Below are 22852 nucleotides of genomic sequence, written 5' to 3'. Positions count from 1 at the left end.
CAAAATACAAATTAAAATATCACTTTTAGATATATGTGATGTCATTGTTCCTCGTCTGCCCTCCATACTATGTGTGTCGTGCCTTTGCTAAGATTTTTTATAGAGTGACTCTCCCATGAGTGCCTTTATGAAACTCGCCTCTAACTATGACCTATGTCCCAATAGCAACCATACAATGACATATTGGCATTACATCCACGACATGGTCTGCCCTCGCATGTTCCTTCTTTGTATCTCCTGGTGAGTTGGTCTATGGAGATCCCCTTCTACATCTGGTACACCGTATACCGTACTCCATGGACGAGGATTCGGTACACTATGTACATCCTCTAGCACAAGATGTTCGTTGTAGTTTGTAAATGTCTCATCAACATCTTTACGTAGGACAATCGCATGAGCAACAATAGGGAGATCGTTGATATGTTGGTGATTTTAGTATCATCAATGTATTTTGGTAGTAATGTGATTTACTATAGGCCAATGCAATTATGCGTTAAGTTTGAAACGAGTTAGGGTAGTGCGGAGTGCACGCTCGTCGAGCCAAACGTGTAATTGAATATGAATAATAGAAACGGGGTTCCAAAGGGCGTAGCCCCTAGCGGGGTGCCGGGCAGCGTCCCGTTCGAAAAATTCGTTTGAATAGTTGCACCCTTTCCCAACGGACATAACAATTCGTTTGAATAGTTGCACCCGTTCCAACCGACATAACTGTTTTTCCGAAAAGGTGTGTCTGTTTGTTTACTGTTATTGGTCTCCTATATAAGGAGTCTTTTGGCCTTGATTTTGGATACGAAATTACATACTTCCTCGCTACATTTTGATCTGTTCTCTATTGTCAGAAACAGATTGTTCTTCGAGAATTATCCCCACAAAGATTTCGTGAACCCAGACAAGAATAGGGTCGAAATACTTTGTTCGGAAAGTGAACGATCACGATTCTTGAAGATATCCAGGATTATCATACCAAATGTCTAACATGATATACTTTGCAAATATTTGAAATGTCGTAATACTCGCTCAAGTAAATGTGGGTACATAAATCGAGACCCACAAGTCAACTATTCATAGTACTATGATATCATTTCCAAGGATCATATATGATGGTGCTCACCGTACGACGTGAAACAGATGTCATTCGACAAGATGCAGCAAGGGTAGTCCGAAACGGCTCAGTTGCCTAATTCCTCTCGAGTGGGAAAGGGAGCAAGCACGTGGAAATTCCTCAAAGCACTCTTCAACATGTTATCATCCAGAGATACATCGAAAATGTAGGTGGATCCATGCTTGGAAATGGTTCAGATGAAATATTCATATGGATCCAACATATTTATTATGAAATTAATATCAGTAAGGGTGAAAAAATTATCGTAAGTAAGTGTTTCATATCAATTTCTCGTCTTTCATTGACTACCATCAACTAACTTAGAGTATAAGTACATCAAACAAGTTGTCCACAATTGTACTTGTGAATCCTCTCAAAGTCAATGAAGTATCTTATGTAGACAGTGTCTACATAGGTCACATTTTTGTCCACAAAAATGGTTGTGCCAACCAAAACCATGAAAAATGACCTCAATGCACATACTCTATGATGTGTTACTCGTGCATCATCACCCACAACACCCCTAATCACATTCAGGTGGTCAACATCAGCACAATTTTCATGAGGAATGAAAATCTAATATGACTTCCTCTTGTGACATCTATTTCTTACTGGACCTCACCCAGATCAACTCTTAAACATGTCACCATCAAGTCTAGTGCATCAGGTCTACTGATTCTATAGTGATCTAATAATCTTGATGTGATCGGAAGTTGTACGAGGCATGATACATCATCAAGTGTGATGGTTATCTCATAGATCAAAAGATGAAACGATGACGTCTCTATGTGTCATCTCTCAATAAAGACACAGACAATAAACCATGGTTAGCATAACCATATCCAATCCTGCAAAAATCCTTCAGCCCAGGTAGCGTCAAGACATCTTGAAATTATGCTTCATTAGGCTGCAAAAGCTTTGCTACCATCCTGCCATGATTAATATATTTCAACGTCTCTCGATACTGCAAAAATAAATACACTATAGCACGTTAATTCAATTGTTATAACACAAATGTTTAACACAAACAGTTTAATTATTTGTTACCTTTCCTTCCCACGTGTGCCTAGCCACATGGTGTGCATATAGAGGAAGTAATGAAAGGTCTGAGAGGCCTCCCAAGAAACTATCAGGCACGACAAAATTAGGTTTAACGTCAGGTACAACATGTATTAGAGCAGCGGGGGCTTTAAAATTTCAAAAAAAATATAACCATGACCAAACAAATGCAACATTTATATTGCATGTAACATAATGTTATATAACTATAACCTATTTAGGAAATGGATGCATCACAAATATTAAAAAATAAGGAAACGAGAAACTTACAAAATGTGAGAGATCAATGATCTTGGCTTGAGTGTAATGGATTAGAACTTGAAAAATGTGCTAAGCTTGAATATTAAAAATCTAGGTGCATGAGTAGGCAGTGATGAGTTCTGTTTCACTTGTTCAAATTTGATAAAATGAAGGAGGAAGAGGGAAAGGTGAGAGCGTGAATACTTAAAGAATATGTCTAGATTTCAATCTTCGTAAAGTAACTCCGAATTTTGAAATCCAAACTTTTTTAAAACTTTGTTTTGCCGTGGTTCTAAGATGATTTGGGGTGGCAGGTTGGGGTGCGTCTAGATTCTAAAACTCTTTTTTTACCTTTGATTTGACTTGTTTCAGAGAGACCTTGTTGTGTAACTGGTACATCTGAAGATTGGAATATGAATTTTGAGGGTAATTTTTGAATTTTGGAAAGATGTATAAGTTAATAGGTCTTCAACAAATGTAGTAGCAACAGCGATAGAAGGTTTGTCCTGACCAGGGGAGACCGGGGTAATTTCAATAGTAATAGATATGCCAGAACAAGCTAAAGGCAAAGTGGGGGTCTGACCTAAAGAAGTGATGGTGGAAACTTTAGCCTTTCATTCTTTAGCAATGTCAAAACCTTCTTCAAGGGGTTTATTTTATATGAAATTACCAAAACATCCCACGTCAAAAATGGAGGGAACGGTGACTCTTTATCCTCACCAAAAATTTCTTTCCTCTCTAGACTATTGGTCACTCCCACAATAACATGAGTGTCGATGGATCATTTCCTCTGTAAAGAGGGCATTACCTCGAAAGAACCAAACCCCTTCTCATAACCAAGACCCTCATAAAAAGTGTCAAGGTCATTCTTCATCTTAATCTCGTCGGGAGTAAGAGAATCCAAACAGATGACATACTAATGAGACTTACCTTTGAAATGGACACATACCTAATACTTTTGAAACATATATGTGCACGAACTAAGGGGAAATCCTTGAAAGCCGATTGGGAGAGAAGCTTGGTAGGAACCTTACAAAACATTGAGTGTGCCCCTAGAGTACAAGGCTTTACCAGCACAAAGTGATTCCGAAAATTGTCCTGACTTTCAGCAAAATAGGCAAATCGGGGAAATTCCTGGTGCAACGAGATGAGCCATTGATCCCGGATATTATTCTGAGAAGTATGTATCACAATAAAAAAAGCAACAGAAGGGCTTCCAAGACCGATAGTTGGCCTAGAGTTAGAACACCCTTATAAAAGCCAAGGCACCGGGATGAAGGAGAGATTCTTTAAAAACCTGAACACCTCCACTTCAAATATGAGCAAAGGCACTCACAAATTTAACTGACTAAACAAACATTCATTGAAAGGAATAGAGCACCCCTTAAGGTACTACATATCCTTTTAGCTAATTCCACAAGGGGAACCAACAAATTAGAGGGACGACCTACTTCTACATTAGCCTCCTTCACGACAGTAGGACTATCTAAAGTATAAGGGTTCCCAGTATCTCAAAATCCTTCCAACTATACTTGCTTGCATCAACCGACTCTACGAGGTAGATACTACTTAAAGGTATCTCACCAGCCCAGAAAATATTTGATGGCATGAGCCAATCGATACAAGGAGGTTAGGTCCCACGTGCAAGAATATCCTTAATCTTAGCATCACTTGGATCCCGACTGAAGATGTAATGGTAAGTCCTAATAAAAGATTGAGCCTATTCCTTGTTTAAGGCAGCAATTTCAAACTTTGGTGTACTCAAAGTAGGGAAAGCAGAATCCACTAAGGTTGCAGAAGAAGCTAACACAAAATTGGTTGTGAGATCACTTCTAACATCGTGATCAGATAGGAGGGCATCAAAGGAAGATTTATCAAAGGAATATTCTCTATCAGGAGAAATAATAGAAAATTTCTCTAACTCAGAACTGTCAAATAAGTTTATAGCTTTTAGAGCGGAACAATAAGTGTTTGGAATACTATATTCTAAATCAGAAGTTTTTTCCCTATGGGAAGACGAAGAACCGTCATTCCCAAAATTACTATATAGGGTTACATGGTCGTCATTCATACGAGTCATAACAAAATAAAAATTGGGGATGAAGAAAGTAAGCTTAGGGTAAGAATGGTACCTAGAGAGAACCGAAACAACTTAAGGGAGGATATATTAAATGCAAATTGAAAGCTCTATTCCAAAGAAGGCATGATGAAGACTTCTAAAGAAGAAAAGGAAATGACTCGCGCAAAAAGGAAAGTTGACTCAGGAATGGCGAAAAAACTCTCCCAAAAAGTTAGGATATCTTTATATAAGGGAAACAAGCAGTGGGTCGGATCAAGGAAAAACGTAAAGTTATAAATTAGCGAGCAAATTGCATCTTGGGAATACAAGCAAACTCAGGTGCACTCGAATGCCCTAGAGAATAGTGTCACGCCCTAACCTACAAGCCTAAAGTTAAGTGCCTTGAAAGTCGACGAAACATCTCAATGATGGAAAATGCCTTTAATGTGCCTATTTCCCACTACTTTTGCAACTGCCTCATAACCTTCCCACTAGATTTGAACTCGAGGCCTTTTGTTAAGCTGGAAGAAATTCCCTCCATCTCATCCAAGCGCGCTTGCAAGTTAATTTTTAAAAACAAATTAATAATAACCTGTCATAAATTCACCCATAGGACTCCATATTTAAAATATGGCACAAAGTATTAAGTAAAACAATATCAGTCTTGTGTGTTAAATTTTATAAAATGAAGTTAAATTTATAATTTTTACATACCTATAAATCATTTTTACAATCATAAAACAAATAAGCCTTGTTCCAATTTTGAGTTATGTATCTTTGTAATGAAACCTTTGATTTCTTATTAGCTTTTTATGCAAAATTCTGTAAGATTCAATTGAAACTTGCTCTACTCGGTTTTATATATATAAAAAAAATTTGCTCTATTTGAAATAATCATATTTGATATGTATCGAACATATTAATTATGAATAACTTTAATCTAAAATTCAAACGTTAGTTCACTATTATAAGAGTCTAACTTGTTCCATTAGAATCAACACCCGCTGTTAATCCCTACATCTGTTTGCCATGTGTTTTTTTTAATAAAACATATGCTACTTTCTTTGGTTGAAAGATATTGAGGGGGGGGAAAACACAAATCTGTCGTAAAAATCGAGCATGAATACTACCAGAAGATAAGTAGCCAATACAATATCACAGGTTTAAACTACTAAATGCACAGGTTAATACAATATCATTCCAGTCTGTTCTAATCACCCACTTCAAATTTAAATGCACAAAAGGTTTGTTTCACAGTCTCTCACCTGTCAAATTTAAGATTCAAATACAATACTAGAATGGGCTGTAATAATAGAGCTATAATATATTGGACCTTAGCCCGGAATGAAAATGCATATCCAGTAGTGGTCTCCCCAGATTAAACACATTGACACATTCAGATCTCACCTGTCATCAGATCTATCATTAGAAGATCAAGAAACTTTAAAATAAATAGAGATAGTAAATTTATAATAAACTACAAGAATACAAGAATGATTACGAGTTTGAAGACAATTAACATACTTATAAGCCAAACGAGATTGTTACATGCTCCTTGAACTTTGGCTAGGACTGCGACTCTGGTAACGTCTAGGCTGCATTGCACACAAAACAATGGAATAAAAGTTAAAACTTGTTTTCGGTTAGCATAAGCTACCATTTACATTTAGACCAATGCAGGTTAATTCTGCTATAGCTTAGCAGAACTGAGCATCTTAGGGCAAGATCATGCAAATGTAAAGAAAATCTTAATTTTCCCTTTTCTAAATGATCTCAAATTATTCAATTTAGATAAAACTTACAGACGAGCTCGGGGATCTGGATCTTGTATGGGATCTGCAAATATTCAAACGAACAAAACTCAATTTAATATCCAGAATGTGATATCAAAAGTTTGATGACTTGCTCCACGAATACAAATTCCACATCAAAGTTGGTGACACCAAAAGGATGAAATCAATCTACCAGATGAGCAGAGTCGAGGGGGGAAGTAATTGAACTATGTGTCATGCTTAAGTTTTAAAAATCTATTGCGAACGGTACATGATACCTAGATCCAATTGTTGGTAAGAGATAATATAACCAACTCAATATAGGACAACAAAAGAAATCCTAAAGAGAAAGATAACCTCAACCCAGAAGTTAGAGCATAGGTTATTCGTAGGTTTTGAACTGTATCACTGCAGATTTGCAATTGTTGTTACCAATAGTATTATGTTCACAGTGATCCAGCTTTTAGATTGCAACTCATCCATCTACTGTCATCAAGTCTACAACAATGGAAGACTGTGTCACCATGTCTTTAATCAATACAACATTAGTTTTATTGTCAGTCACAATATTAAGGTGTTCCAGAGGTGCTCATCAACAAAACATCATTACCTCATACCACAAAGTTGCAGGCGTTTGAGCACCACATGCCATCAAGATCCTAACATGCAGTTCCCAGGTCGCCGCAAAAGGCTACAACTAGAAAACAAGAGAGTTAACCCTAATGAACATTTTATATTCAGCGGCCAAGCTGACAACCACTTTATTAACACCCCTCCACGTTTCCACATATGAAGAATTATGCTGATAAGTCTATTGAATAGCATAATATCATCTCTTCCTATCAAGTTATTTGGATCCCATCATGGGAATCACCATCAAGCATTAAATTTACACAAACCAATGGTGTAACTGTGTAAGACGTGTTTTATATTTTCAATTGACCATATGATACCACCAATCTAAGATGTATAAACCAAGTATAATCACATGATACACTTATTAGATGACCATATTTTAATGAAACTCAATTTTTACCAATTATGCAGAAGCATAAAAACTAAAAGCCTATACAGCTCAAATCAGACGGCAAAAAGTTGCATACATATCAAGACTGGGCAGAAACTGACCTTGAGAGAGATAATGAGCGACGAGCGTGTCTTGCTTTTGGAGACAAACTGCAAAACCAACACTTGATCAATTCTTCAAGTTTACCAAAATACATATCAAATCATACTTGATCAGTGCAATCAAAATGAACCTTCTGCTCCTGCCACTGTAGCTATGACTTAGACTGCGGCTTCGACTTCGTGATGCATATGGGCTGCGGCTTCGAGAATAGCTCCTCCTTGAATCACGACTAGGGCTTCTAGAATAACTCCGATCATATTCCCTCACCTGAGCCAACCCGAGATATATGTCAAGGAGAGTAAGTACATAAATATAATGCAGAATGTAGCCAAATATAACATCTACTCACTCGTATGTATGCCCGAGAAAATGCATTTCGAAATTCAGAGTCATCAAGTTTCCTGATCTGTATGACAATATAAAGTTATTGAAACATAATAGTAGTGCTGGTCAAAATTCCAACCACAAAAAATCCAGCTCAATGACATAATAGCAAGTAAAATATTAAACCTGATAACTCTTTGTTGATACAGGTTAAGAATACTTACAGCATATTTCACATCATCATAATTGGTATAATCCACTATCCCAGTCAAGCCTGCATACAAATTATACCCATGTTTGAGAATTATGTGTTGATAATTTTTATTAAAAAAAAAAAAAGTAAATCAGCCCAAAAAGCCTAGACTTAATGGCAGTGTTTCAAGAATTATTGCATCTCAAAATTAGTCGTGTCCCCTATATCATATGACAATATCTCACATTATTCACATTTGAGACTACGATTAAAACACAAATCTCACTCCAAAATACATCATAATCCACTTACCTCCACGCTCCCGGAATACTTGAGAAAAACACACATCACCAGCTTTACGCATGTGATCCTAATCATTTAGAACCCAGAATCAGCAAATATTATTGAATAATTTTTAACCAATACAATGATTTCAATGTAAAATGTCATAATCCCCCTCTATGTACTCTTGCAAGTATTAAATGATCATAGGAATCATCAACCAGTCCATACTTTCAGGTCTTGCCATGAAGCAGAAGGAGGTAATCCAGTCACCAGAACTGCAAAGACAATAAATAGGGTCAACCTGAACATTTTTAGGTACAAATAGGAACTCTGACAACAAAAAAAAACAGAGAGAAACTACTATACAGTGATATAAAGCCAAAAACTATATTTTTAACCCTATTAGGAAACAATAGATACCACGATAGTCAGATCGCCTGGAAACTCCATAGCTACCACTTCTACCGCTATGCCTACTATATCGATCTACTGACGATGAACTTGACCGTCCACCATGTGCAAGTTCAACCTACAGTAACAAATATCGACCAAAATTACATATAACGAAACTCGATAATGTGTCCTATACAAGAGGATAACAGAAAAAGAACAAATGGAAAATATTCTAACCCGTAATCGATAACCATCAAAATCATAACCATCTCTGTAGTAAATTGCATCCTGAGCATCACGAGCATCCTCAAACTGCAATATAAATGTTTAATATACATAAGACAGAACGAACAAGGGAACAAAAAAAAGTGTGATAAATAGCAATACTCTTTCCTCCTTTCAAGATGAAATATAGGCATACCTCAACAAAAGCATAACCTGGTGGTTTGGGAGGGATCTTCAAATCAATGTCAACGATAGGACCATACTGTATATTGAAAGTGAAAGAAAAAAACAAATGGTGAAACAGAAATCTAGACATACTGATTTTTAACTATACTTCATTATTGTGTGTAATGTATGCAAGTATTACCACAAAAGCAAATAACAGAGCCAATAGCATGTTTGGATTGACTTTTGAGATGGCCAAAAACAATTTTAAAGGTGTAGAACAAATTATGAAATGAATTTGAGGTGTTTGGTTATTCTAAAGTAGAGTTGATTTTGTCTCCAGAATTGATTCTACTTGAAGCTAAAATTTGTAGCTTCTAAGTTCAAATGTGATTTTTACACTAAAATTTGTTGTTCAACTCACTTTTACATAAATATATCCAAACATAAATCAATTCTACTAAACTCAATTCTACCAAACTCAATTCTCAATTCTGTCAAAATCAATTGTGTCCGCCGCCAATCCAAACACACAGTAAGAGGCTAAAAAAACATAAAGAGGATAGATAATAACTTAAGCCTATTTGTTTCAGCGTCTAAGAGGCTAAAAAACGAGTGTCTGGCCAATGCTCCAAATTGAAGCTTCTTACTTTTAATTTGCATAGGAAAGCAAGAAATACCCTTCAAACGAATTACCAAATACACACAATGTGTGTATATTTTTTAGCATTGAAGTTATAAGCACTACAGTTTGTACAAAGGAATTAGTTATGAGTACCTTGTAGAAAAGATCCTCTACTTCTCTCAAGCGAATATCGCCAGGAAGATTGCCAACATATAAAGTGCGACTTGACTTGCCACTCATTTTGTTTCCTAAAACCACAGAATGCACATATGAAATTACACATCTAGAGTTCTTATATAAATCTAAGATACAAAAATAGACCTTGTAAAATTGGTACTAAAATCAAAATTCTACTCATCTATCGGAACAGCAAGAGGGAGTGAAAATTCAAACATGCGATCGAAAATTGAGGATTATAGATTAGATACATACCCGAGACGATAAAACACAAAGAGATGCGAAAAATGGAAGACGGTGTTCTAAATCTTGAGGGTTGATTGAGGGAGAATATCAGCACTCACGCGGAAAAGAAAAGAAAAAGGTAAAAAAATCTCGTGGGGACACGTGCATGGTTAGAACGACGATCGCATCTTAGCCGTTTGTTGCTTTGTGTGAAAAGAAAAAGGCAAAATCTCGAGGATGTGTTATCTATAATAATCACCAATAGTAATACAACACCTAACTTTTGAACACATCCAATAAAATGAACACTTAACTTTTGAAATCATCCAATAAAATAATGACAGGTACAATTTTTCATAAACAAAAACTACAATTTTAAATTTTTTTTTTATAATAATTTCTTAATATTTGAGTTTTTTTAAGTGTTTTTTTTTTAAGCAAGATGATATATTAAAAAAAATTAAGGGTTCTCAAAATCTAAAACCTGAATACACGAAAGTTGGGGAAAAAGTCCGACAAAAAAAACAAGAGAATTACTAACCAATTAGAGTTACAAAAGAAATAGTAAAGGATCTTTGTTAAATTCGTAAAATCTACTGTTCTAGACTGGGCCAAGATTCGGCCCAGTCTACTTTCGGCCCACTTAGCCTTGGAGGCCCAAACCACTCCATGAACCACGAAGAGCAATCAAGTGCTCGTCTTCACCATGTCCGGCACAAGTGCTTCCCGTAAGCTGCCTGGTGCTCGGCACAGGTGCTCCCCGCGAGCGCCTTCACCACCGAGGACCCTGCTCCTCGCAGGACTCCTTCATCCAACCCCCCGGATAAAGCGGAGTCCACGTGGTCCCTAAAAGACCGCGTCTCCCTTAAACTTCGGAGCAGTTAACCAGGACAGAGGGCACTCACGCACCTCCGGTATTTCCGCCTAGGAAACCTGGTAGTCTCCTAGTGGGCCTGGGAATCCAGCCCAATAGCGAGATCATGACCCAGCGCTGGGGGCTATAAATACCCTCTTTCACTAGAGGGTCAGGTAATTCACTTCTTTCTAACTTTTAGCTTGTACTTGCGCTCCTTTGCTCGTCTTCTTACTTTGGCATCGGAGTACCTTGCAGGTACACCACCCCTTCACTTCACGAAGACTCAGATTCCGAGCAGGCCTTGACGATCCATCTAATCAGGTACGATCAGTGGCGTCGTCTGAGGGAAACAAGCTTCCCCGTCTTTAAAAAAAACAAAGATCAAAGCTAATTCATGTTAGAACAAGATTTGTTCTGATCAATATTCTTAGTTTTGATGATAACAATGTATATGAATTTTGCATAAGATAATGTGGTACTCTAATCCTATGAAATTTTCTTTTCAGGAAATATATAAAGAGTATGCACAAATCAGCGCTCAGAAACTTTGACTCAAGAAGTTCAGTATGCAACATAAGAACATGCTCTCGCAAGACATCAGAAGATGGTCTAGCAGAATCAGAACATGGCCATTTGAAGCATCAGAAGAACATGAGTTCAGAAGCAGAAGCACTGAAGTTTCATGGTATCACGCTTAGAAGCACTTCAAGGTCAGAAGACAAGAAGATGCTCTGCACCAAACTGTATTGACTCTGAAGATTCAAACGTTGTATCAAAAAAAGATCAAATCAGAATCAAGTACAAGATGGCAGGCTACGCTGACTGACAAAAGGAACGTTAGAAGCTATTAAAGGCAACGTCAGTAGTCACAGCAAAAGCAAGGCTCAAGGTAGTTGACAAAAGTGTGAAACATTAAATTCAATGTTGTACGGAATACGCAAAGCATTAAATGCTCCCAACGGTCATCTTCTCAAACGCCTATAAATAGAAGTTTTGAAGAGAAGCTGAATACAACTCTTGACGCAAAAATACTGAAATGCTGTTCAAATCAAAAGCTCTCAAACTTCATAAAACTCACTACATTGCTGTTGTAATATCTTAGTGAGATTAAGCTTAAACTTTAAGAGAAATATCACAGTTGTGATTATAGCTTTTCAAGAAGCATTGTAATACTCTTAGAATTTATTTACATTGATTTGTAAAGGACTAGAGAAGATCAAGTTGTGATCGGATTCTCTAGAAAGTCTTAGAGGTTATTTAAGCAGTGTGTTCCTAGAGTGATCAAGTTGTGATCAGAATACTCTAGAAGACTTAGAGTGTTTCTAAGTGGAAAACCATTGTAATCTTGTGTGATTAGTGGATTAAATCCTCAGTTGAGGTAAATCACCTTGTCAAGGGTGGACTGGAGTAGTTTAGTTAACAACGAACCTGGATAAAAATCATTGTGCAAATTGTTTTTATCTTAAGAGTTTTTAAACTACACTTATTCAACCCCCCATTTCTAAGTGTTTTTCTATCCTTCAATTGGTATCAGAGCCTGGTTCTAGGTGCAAGCACTTAACCGTGTTAGAAAAGATTCAGGAAGAGAAAAACACAAAATCTAGATGGCTGGTGAAGATCCAACACATACATCTACATCTGGCTCTGTTGAGCAACAAAATGGAAATGGTAACAATGGGTATACTAGACCACCAATATTCGATGGTGAAAACTTTGAATATTGGAAAGACAAACTTGAAAGTTACTTTCTTGGTCTAAATGGTGACTTATGGGATCTTCTGATGGATGGTTACAAACATCCAGTGAAAGCTAGTGGTGTAAAGCTCTCAAGACAAGAGATGAATGATGATCAGAATAAGCAATTCAAAAACCATCACAAGTGTAGGACTGTTTTGCTGAATGCTATCTCTCATGTTGAGTATGAAAATATATCTAACAGGGAAATAGCCTATGACATATATGAATCATTGAAAATGACTCATGAGGGAAATGCTCAAGTCAAGGAGACTAAAGCTCTTGCCTTGATCCAGAAATATGAAGCCTTCAAGATGGAGGATGATGAAAACATTGAGAAGATGTTCTCAAGATTTCAAACGCTAACTGCTGGATTGAGAATTCTTGACAAGGGATACACCAAAGTTGTTCATGTCAAGAAGATCATCAGAAGCTTGCCCAGAAGATGGGGCCCCAATGGTGACTGCATTCAAGATAACAAAGAATCTGAATGGAGTCTCTTTGGAAGAGTTGATCAGCGCCCTGAGGAGTCATGAAATTGAGCTTGACGCTAATGAACCTCAGAAGAAAGGTAAGTCTATTGCATTAAAATCTAATTATAAAAAATGCACTAACGCTTTTCAGGCTGAAGAAGTAGATTCTGAAGAATCAGAATCAGAAGAAGAAGATGAATTGTCCATGATCTCCAGAAGGGTAAACCAACTCTGGAAGAGGAAGCAAAGGAAGTTCAAGAACTTCAGAAGTTCAAAGAAGCCTGAAAAAGGAGAATCTTCTGGAGGTAGAAGATCTGACAAGAAGAAGGTCATTTGTTATGAGTGCAATGAGCCTGGACACTTCAAAAATGAATGTCCAAAACTTCAGAAGGAGAATCCCAATAAGAAGTTTCATAAGAAGAAAGGTCTTATGGCAACATGGGATGACTCAGAATCAGAATCAGACTCTGAAGGAGAGCAGGTAAACCTTGCACTAATGGCCACAGTTGATGATGGATCAGAATCTACATCAGAATCAGATTCTGAAGAGGTATTTTCTGAACTAACTAGAGATAAGTTAGTTTCCAGTTTAACAGAGCTTCTGGAACTAAAAGCTCATCTTAGTATCAAATACAAAAAGCTAAAAAAGCAATTTGAATTTGAAACTAAGAAACTGGAAGTGGAAAATTCTGAACTGAAGGAAAAAGTTTTAAAATTATCCAAAGATAGTGGATCTCCTTCTGAATCAGAAAAATCCATTCCCAGTATGAATCATATTCTGAAAGAATATGACCTGAGTTTTAGAAAGTTCCTATCTAGAAGTATTGGCCGAAGTCAACTTGCTTCTATGATATATGTTGTTTCTGGAAACAAGAGAGTTGACATTGGTTATGAGGGTGAAACCCCATACAAGCTTGATTCTGTGGATGATATGAAAATATCATACAAGCCTCTGTATAACCAATTTAAATTTGGCCACCCCCATGATATTAGGTACACATCACATGCCAAAAGCTTTCACATAACACACACCAAGAAGCATGTGGCACAACCTAAGAAGTATCATGGAACTCAGAATAAAGAATATCATGTTGTTCCTCCTATTTCTTATAATGCTAAACCCAAGTTCAATCAGAACTTGAGGAGAACTAACAAGAAAGGACCCAAGAAAATGTGGGTACCTAAGGAAAAGATTATTCCCGTTGCAGATATCCTTGGCTGCAAAGAAGACAAAGGAAAACATGTCATGATACCTGGACTCTGGGTGCTCTCGACACATGACGGGAAGAAGGTCTATGTTCCAAGACCTGGTGCTTAAATCTGTTGGAGAAGTTAAGTTCGGAGGAGATCAGAAGGGCAAGATAATTGGCTCTGGAACCATAAAGTGTGGTAACTCTCCTTCTATAACTAATGTTCTTCTGGTAGATGGTTTAGCTCATAACTTGTTGTCCATAAGTCAATTAAGTGACAATGGTAATGACATAATCTTTAATCAAAAGTCTTGCAAGGTTGTAAGTCAGAAGGATGGCTCAATCTTATTTACAGGCAAGAGAAAGAATAACATTTATAAGACGGATCTTCAAGATCTAAAGAATCAGAAGGTAACCTGTCTTATGTCTGTTTCTGAAGAGCAATGGGTCTGGCATAGAAGATTAGGACATTCTAGTTTGAGAAAGATTTCTCAGATTAACAAACTAAATCTTGTCAGAGGACTCCCTAATCTGAAATACAAATCAGATGCTCTTTGTGAAGCATGTCAGAAGGGCAAGTTCTCCAAACCTACATTCAAGTCTAAGAATGTTGTTTCTTCCTTAAGGCCGTTAGAACTTCTGCACATTAATCTGTTTGACCCAGTCAAAACAGCATCTGTCAGAGGGAAGAAATATGGATTAGTCATTGTTGATGATTATAGCCGCTGGACATGGGTAAAGTTCTTAAAACACAAGGATGAGTCTCACTCAGTGTTCTTTGAATTCTGCACTCAGATTCAATCTGAGAAGGAGTGCAAAATCATAAAGGTCAGAAGTGATCATGGTGGTGAATTTGAGAACCGATTCTTTAAGGAGTTCTTCAAAGAAAATGGTATTGCCCATGATTTCTCTTGCCCTAGAACTCCACAGCAAAATGGAGTTGTAGAGCGAAAGAATAGGACTCTACAAGAAATGGCCAGAACCATGATCAATGAAACCAATATGGCTAAGCATTTCTGGACAGAAGCAATAAACACTACATGTTATATTCAGAATAGAATCTCTATAAGACCTATTCTAAATAAGACTCTTTATGAATTGTGGAAGAACAGAAAGCCCAACATTTCATATTTTCATCCTTTTGGATGTGTTTGTTTTATTCTGAATACTAAAGATCATCTTGGTAAGTTTGATTCTGTCATACCCCAAAATTTGCCCACACTTTTCAAAATTGAGAACTATTTCAAAAATTAGATTTTATAAAAAATTTGGGTTCATCGTGAATTTTATAAATATTCGATTAAAAGTCTATTTTAAAATATAATAATTTACTCTTAAATTATTTATATTTTAATAGCAAGATGTTGGCCGATGCTTCATATACTTCCAATTAACTTTTTATTTTGAACAAATAATATAGCACAATTGGGAAGGGAGTAAGACTTGCAAAACATGAATAATTAAAATATCAAAATCAAATCACATTTTGATTTGAAGGTTTGATTATGTTAAGAGATTTGCTAAGTTTACACAAAATGTTAACACTACACCGTATATTATACGGTTTATTAGTTCTTTTTAATATTTTATTGTCACCTAAAAACATGTGCATGTATATAATTGTATCTAACCCTCACATAAATTCATACGGTGTAGAAAATTGATGTAAGCTTTAGTGTACATATAACATTTCTCTTATGTTAATTACTTACCATTTTAGCTAACCTAATTTTTTCTATTTAAAACAACAATTCTCACTCACCGGTAGACACGTACAGTAGAAACAAATCCTAATCCTAATCCTAATCCTTCTCTTCACCTATACCACTAACAGCCGGTTAACGTTGAAAACAGACAGCCAGCACATATCCATCATCTTCATCAACCTTTGTTCATAAAAACAAACCTGCACATAATTCATTCACCATTATAACATCGCAATAACAACATGTCACCATTAACATAACTTGAAACCAAATTCTGACCATCACCATAAACGAATATCTCATGTTTGATTAACAATTCCAAGTAACATTTATCTGTTCTTTACCCATTTTCATGAAAATAGAAATAAAAAAAATAAACTAAGCTGCATATATTATCATATTCTGTTCCACTCTTGTTGTTATTGTTGTTGTTTTGCTTGCAGAGAAAAAAAAAAAAGAGGTTGAATCCGAAAGCCCAGACGCGAGATATCACCTCCACACACCACCGGCCAGCCAAACAAACCTCCCTCCGCCGTCAACAAATCGCGGCCGGGAAACACCACACCAACATCAAATCGCGACACCTTCATCATTTCAATCGATGAAAGCATACGAAGCAGCGACCAAAATCCACCCGAACCGCACGGCTAGCCGCTTCGAATCCTGGACCCGCCACCAACAACCGTTCCAATCTGCAGATCCGCCGAGAACGCACTATGCCGACCAGTCGAGTCATCACCACCGTGTGGATTGCCTCAGGTTCGCTTTCTTTCTTTTTGATCCATATGGTTTTGATTATTGATTTTTGTCTTGAAATTTGAATGTTTGAGAGGAGAGGAAGAACATTTTCACGTGAGGAAAAGAAGAAGAAAAAAGGTTCAAATTTTCATTCCTTTGTTGGTGTTTATGTTTTATGTTTGGTGGAATTAAAACTCATTTGAAAAAGTCAAACATGAGCTAATGTTTTATCACAATCTTTGATTGTTTCTAAGAACTAGTGGGAAACCCGTGCGTCCGCACGGGTTCAGGTGTGGGTTGGACATTGAATTTTTTTTGTATGAAATTGAAATATAGAAGTTATATTGTTTAAACAAAACTATTCAATTGATTAAAAAAAATCAAAAATAGTATTTATTTATAGAATATGGTTTAATATTAATGAAAAAATATTGTATGTTCTGAAGTCCATAAATAGAATGATAAAAAAGAAAGAACTTTAATGTTGTAAAAAAAATAAGTGTTTGAGTAGATTTTTGTATAGTTACCCGTGCGTCCGCACGAGTTCTGGTGTGGACCGCAAATATGTCACCAATTTGTCATTAGATTTTATACAAATTAGAAAAAAAATAAAAAAAAATTAGACTCCAAGATAATTGTATAAGTTTTTAAAAATAACAATTGTTAAGAAAAACTATTAAACACATACTTTATAAAAACCAATTTTTAAAATTAAAAAAATAAAATAGTTTTACTAAAATATTTTATTATTTAAAAAAAAATACATTTTTAAAATAAAAATATTTTCAATTTTTTAAAAAGGACAACAATCATATAAATATCAATTATTCATATATTATCTTAAAATTTGTTGTATTTGAAATTAACAATTATTTCAAAATAAAAATATTAGATATATAAATAATTAAAAAATAACACATTTTTCTCGTATTTGAATTCATTCTTTATTTTAAATATATTTACTTTTATTTTTTTAATTGTACAGAAAATGTAATAACCCGTGCGTTCACACTTTATCGATGTGTTACCCGTGCGTTCACACTTTATCGATGTGTTACCCGTGCGTTCACACAGATTTAGGCATGGTTACCCGTGCGTTACACGGTAGTGATGTGTTACCCGTACGTTCACACGGATTTTGGTCTAATTACCTGTGCGTTCACACACTTGTGTATTACCCGAGCATTCATATAAATAATACGGTATCTATTAAAATCCACTTCAAATTCTATTTACAAATTTTAAATTCAAGTTTTTTATAAATCTTAATAAATTTTTAAGAGAAAAAGGATAATCAATAGTAAATATTTATTTGATAACTAATCTTATTTATTTTTACTTTCTATAATGGATAAACAATACTATTTTATCACATTTACTTACACGTAAGATATCTCATATTTATCATTTTCTCTCTACATGAAGATGAGTTTGATAGAGAAATTATCATGCACCAAACATGTTTCTTTTTTTTTTACCAATTTAACTTAATCTAAATAAGTAGTTTTAATTCATAAATGACATCTTAATAGTCATAGTTTTTTAAAGCAAACTAACATGTAATCGTAGCAAAAAAATCTAATGAATATGTTGACTTGTTAGAAAATAATATATTTTTGGAGAGACTTAAAATTTAATTGTGACTAAACATTTAGATAAAGATGGTAAAAAGTTTGACTACAAAATACTATAAAATTTAATAGATTGAAGTAATTCACAATAAGTATTATATTAAAAAATAAACTTACAAATTGAAAACAATAATTTTATTTAAAGCCAACGAAATATTAAAATTAATTAATTAATTAAACTAATAAATACTACTATTAGTTTACAATTACATAATATTTTAAACATACACGATTGGAGGGTGATGAAACTAAAATCTGCTTTCTATAAATTATTTCACAAATATTTATTTACATGGGATTGTGATATAGTAATATGATATATACTCCTAATTGTAAAGGTAACAATTTTACTTTATATCTTCTTTGATGGACACAAAATTTTCAACGCATCAAATCAAGACAGCAAAACAACACAAACAACCAACCATGTTGCAAGTTTGAAATGCATGAACTGGCATATAAGACATGTTGCAAATAAAACATCTAGCATGTATTAATTCACTAATACATTATGTTGTTTATCTATCATTCATTAATTTACTAATGCATTATGATGAGCACAGTTGCTCTACAAACTGTTCCGTTTACAGTTAAGCAGTTGCCTCATCAACCAAATCAATAGCTACAACTTGGAAGAAGTTAGATTTTAGTATTTCTCAGGTTAATATTTTAAGCAATAATTTTGGAAGCAAAATTAAAGAGATATAATTTAGAATTACATTTAGATAAATTAAAGCCAATCCTTCCAAAAATACAAAAATTTGATGATATGTTTGTTTCTAATAGTAATCAAGAGAAAGTAGTGTTTGATATGCATTTAGAATTACATTTTGACCATCCTCATAATATTCTGTAGCATCACTACCAAGAGAAAGAGATAGAACTTCAACTCCACCATGGATTTCCATATCATACTTTCCTCCTATTGCGGAGCTACCTTTAGCAGTTCCATTTTCAAAGCCGAAAACATTAGCTCCAGAAAACTTTGTTTCCACCTATTGTTGATAACATGTGAGATCCATTAAAGTGTTTTCTTAAAGATGCAAACTGGAAGAATTGATCCCAACAAATTAGAAAAAAGAACAGTGATAGCTCTGATTGTTATTATATACATGTCATCAGTATAATAAATGGAAATTGAAGCATAATATTCAAAAGAGACAATCATATATTTAGATTGGTTAAACAATAAAACAGTATGCCCTAGCAAACCTTACACTGCCCATTCCATCCCATAGGTAGAAAATGCTGAGGATATTATGGTGTAACGGTTCAATGCATAATACTAAGCCAACAATATCTGCAGACACAAGCATATACAGAACGCAACTTATAGCTAATGTAGTTGATATGCCAATTGGAGAATCTCGTTGAGGATTTTTCACAAATACGGTACGATATAAAAACCTTAAATAACAATATGATATTAAATGCATTGTTCAAGAATGTTGTGTGCTTATGAATTATGAGCCTTGCATTTAGTTTCTGCCGATACGACTTACAGTGGACTTAAAAGATCAATCCCTCTTAGAAATATTCACCTCCTGCAGTACCGGAAACTGAATCAAAACCAAAGTAAGAAAATAAACTATTGCAGACCCAACAAACACCCCATTCACTCCATAAGGAAAATACCTGAGATATAAGAGAAAGTTCAGCTATATCAAGAAGAGTAATGACATAGATAAAGAGCTGATAATTAAGACTAAAACACATTAATTTTCAAGTTGCAATTTTGTGCCATTAATTTTCCTTGATTAAATTAAGGTAAAGTAAAAGTTGTACCCTTGACATATGAATTCACAGTTTCTTCCTCTTTGGCGTCACGAATATCTTCAATGAAAATTAAAACAAATTAATAATCGATTACACGCTCATTACGCTTCCTGAAACTATAAGTGAGTCTTGTTGAGGCAGTAATTGTTCTTCTCCTAAGAGATCTAGCTCGAGACTTCCGCAACTCATCCCTAGAGGTTTCAGGCTCCAAGCTTCTAATCCTCTCGTCTTCTTAAACTAATAATCCTTCCCATAAAACCAATGTCATCATCAGTCACCAAAATAATCCAAAAACACAACAAAATCAACATCTTAATATAGTGCATCAAGAAATAGTTGAGATGAAACTGTCACTACAACAATGTAACATCATTCGGTTGCTGCATTCTCGACCCATCTTTGTAACTTCGTTACCGCAAAGCAGATCGGTAGAAAAAGAGATACAATATTCTACTGATGTTAGAAATGTATCAAAACCATCAGACAAAAATAAGGTCATAATCGAAACCCTCATACAACATCCATTAAGGCTGTTCATCAAAGCAAAAAAAACCAATCAGACCAATGTCATAAAGAACAACACATGGGGATATAGGTGTGAATTCATGAATGTTTCCTCCTGTTGTTGGATATATCACTGAGGTATGATCACATGATAAAAAAAACATCCAAAATTCCAGGCAATAACAAATCAAAATGGTGCAGACCGCATTATTGACGGCACTGGAAACAGACCGCAAAAGCAGAACAAAAAAGCATGTTTGATGATAGAAGAGCCCCGATTCACATGAATGCTACTGAAATAGGAAGTAACAACAATATAGATAAAGTTTTCAAGGTTCGAAGCCATACATATCGAGGCATGCCTGAGGATTCAAATATCATTGGGAATTGATATAACATTGTCTTTTGCTTTTGATTTCTAACCATTATGTTAAAAAAAACCACAGCAGTACGCACAATGATATAGAAAACATAAATTCTTTGAAGCATGTACAACACATCGCTTTTCAATCTACCACCCAAATTTAATGGCACTGAGAAACAACTTTGGCCTTGTGGTCAAACTTATAGCTCTACCATTATGGTATGACATGTATTTCAACAAACAGAAACAGGGTGAGATCCAAACATTTATTATCTCTTCTTTTAACAACAGCAGGGTGAGATCTAAACATTTAGAAACAGGGTGAGATCCAAACATTTATTATCTCTTCTTTCAACAACAGTAGGGTGTTAAGATATTTTAAGTCCAATATAGATGATATATAAAACCAGAAAATAAAAAACAGCAACAACCATACTCAAGCCACTAAACCACACTCAAACCATAATACCATTCAACCACTTACCATGCATATTCGTACATGAAAAAAACAAACCATATCAAAACTGCAGCCCTGCATAAAGCTCAACCGAAACGAATAACAAACTGGTTCCCATAAAAACCGAGCCAATTCAGACCTGCAAAATGCCATGACGGTTTATCATTGATATCCAATATGGAGGATAAACCAATATGTTAATTAGAACTACATAAACTGTACAGAGTCAACTCCCTTTGGCCTCCTTCTTCCTTTGTTTCCTTCAATATTGAACACTCTGTTTTTCTTCAAATCATTAATCAAACTTGCATGAGTGAAACCAAATTGCCATCAATGACTCACCTATAACACCTCAATATCCTACTTGAAACCCAATCCAGAATTCAATCAACCATATTTACATTTAAATCAATATTCAAAATAGTTTACATTATCATTCAAGCCATACAATAACTCTGCATTAGTTCAGAAGATAAGAGAGAAAAATTAAGAGTCTACGCACCTTCACCTTGTTATAACAGGTTACATCACCGACTCGAACCGCCACTTCCCATAAAATTCTGTTAACCATTCCGCATAACCACCACAAAAAGTTCCTGCAGAAAACAAAACCAAACAGAAACCAATAGCTGGTTCAGCGAAACTTAAGAGTCTTTGTACCAAGATTCATAACCCAACAATCTAACATTGGTTGGAACTTTAAACATACCATATTGAAAAAGAACTTGCGACCGAGATCTCTGAAACCCTAATCCCATGGAAGGGTCGGATCTGGAAAAAAAAGTCCTGTTAATGAGAACTGACAATGGATAAGGAAGAGAGATCAAGAACAAAAACCAGAAATACCTCACCCGAGATTCAGAATCGCATCTTTCGTCATCATCTTCATAGATCTTCAACAAATTTAACCCATTCATCCAAAATCGTTCACAACCACACTCGTCGTCGGAAACCCGTTTTCACCACCACCAAACTAATCGCCGGTAACCCGTTGTTGCCACCACAAATCTGAATGTTAAAACATAATAGCAAATGGTGAAACCTTATTCATATTTTTGTTAGAAAGATGATAATCTGAATCCGACCACCACCACACTCGTCGCCGGAAACCCGTTTCCACCACCACCAAACTAATCGCCGGTAACCCGTAGAAAGATGGATGAAGATGGAAGCTGGCGCAGATTTCAAATCGCCCGTGAGTTGGAGAAAGAGGAAAAAGATTGAGGTAGATAGAAAGAGAGTACAAAACCTAATGAAAAGACTTTGAGAAAGACTTTGAGTATGGCAGAGGTTATAAGTGTGTTTACCAAGAAACATAGCAATATAAAATGATTATTATTATATTCAAAAATTTTGAAAAGGTTTTCTTTGGCTTGTTTTGAAATCAGACTCGGTGGTTTAGAAAAGAAGAGCAAGTAAGGTGTCCATGTGGCAGCTTGGGGAAGCAAAG

The 22852-nt window shown here is 35.4% G+C and overlaps 1 protein-coding gene across 10 annotated transcripts; it reads right to left on the bottom strand.

Moving 5' to 3' along the window:
- Positions 1-5564: 5564 nt before the first annotated feature.
- On the bottom strand, positions 5565-10159 carry LOC131644071 (serine/arginine-rich splicing factor SR30-like). 10 transcript variants are annotated; one of them, XR_009296357.1, is made up of 16 exons: positions 10004-10159; positions 9725-9819; positions 8978-9043; positions 8794-8868; positions 8584-8692; positions 8392-8438; positions 8191-8248; positions 7910-7959; positions 7711-7767; positions 7492-7628; positions 7361-7408; positions 6843-6929; positions 6665-6730; positions 6263-6296; positions 5985-6055; positions 5565-5867 (listed from the first exon to the last, which is right to left on the bottom strand). XR_009296357.1 is itself a non-coding variant. In XM_058914462.1 (14 exons), the coding sequence occupies exons 2-13, from the start codon at positions 9809-9811 to the stop codon at positions 6005-6007; spliced, it is 819 nt and encodes a 272-aa protein (XP_058770445.1). In that variant the 5' UTR covers positions 9812-9819; positions 10004-10159; the 3' UTR covers positions 5565-5867; positions 5985-6004. The 10 variants fall into 10 exon arrangements, 1 of the variants encoding a protein (XP_058770445.1); XR_009296355.1 differs by having other exon boundaries at positions 6590-6929; XR_009296356.1 differs by having other exon boundaries at positions 6665-6929.
- Between the last annotated feature and the right edge of the window lie 12693 nt (positions 10160-22852).

The sequence above is a fragment of the Vicia villosa genome, linkage group LG1 (assembly GCF_029867415.1).
Source record: "Vicia villosa cultivar HV-30 ecotype Madison, WI linkage group LG1, Vvil1.0, whole genome shotgun sequence".
NCBI classification, from domain to species: Eukaryota; Viridiplantae; Streptophyta; class Magnoliopsida; order Fabales; family Fabaceae; genus Vicia; species Vicia villosa.
The sequence above is the reverse complement of the archived record's forward strand: the minus strand, read 5'-3'. Positions and strand labels throughout refer to the sequence as shown.

Excerpts from the sequence above, each read along its gene's own strand:
- LOC131644071 (XM_058914462.1), bottom strand. The coding sequence starts at position 9,811 with ATGAGTGGCAAGTCAAGTCGCACTTTATATGTTGGCAATCTTCCTGGC. Across the intron at positions 7,960-8,190 it reads AGTATTCCGGGAGCGTGGAG|GCTTGACTGGGATAGTGGAT; the intron begins GTAAGTGGATTA and ends ATTTGTATGCAG. Across the intron at positions 7,768-7,909 it reads ATGATGATGTGAAATATGCT|ATCAGGAAACTTGATGACTC; the intron begins GTAAGTATTCTT and ends ATTGTCATACAG.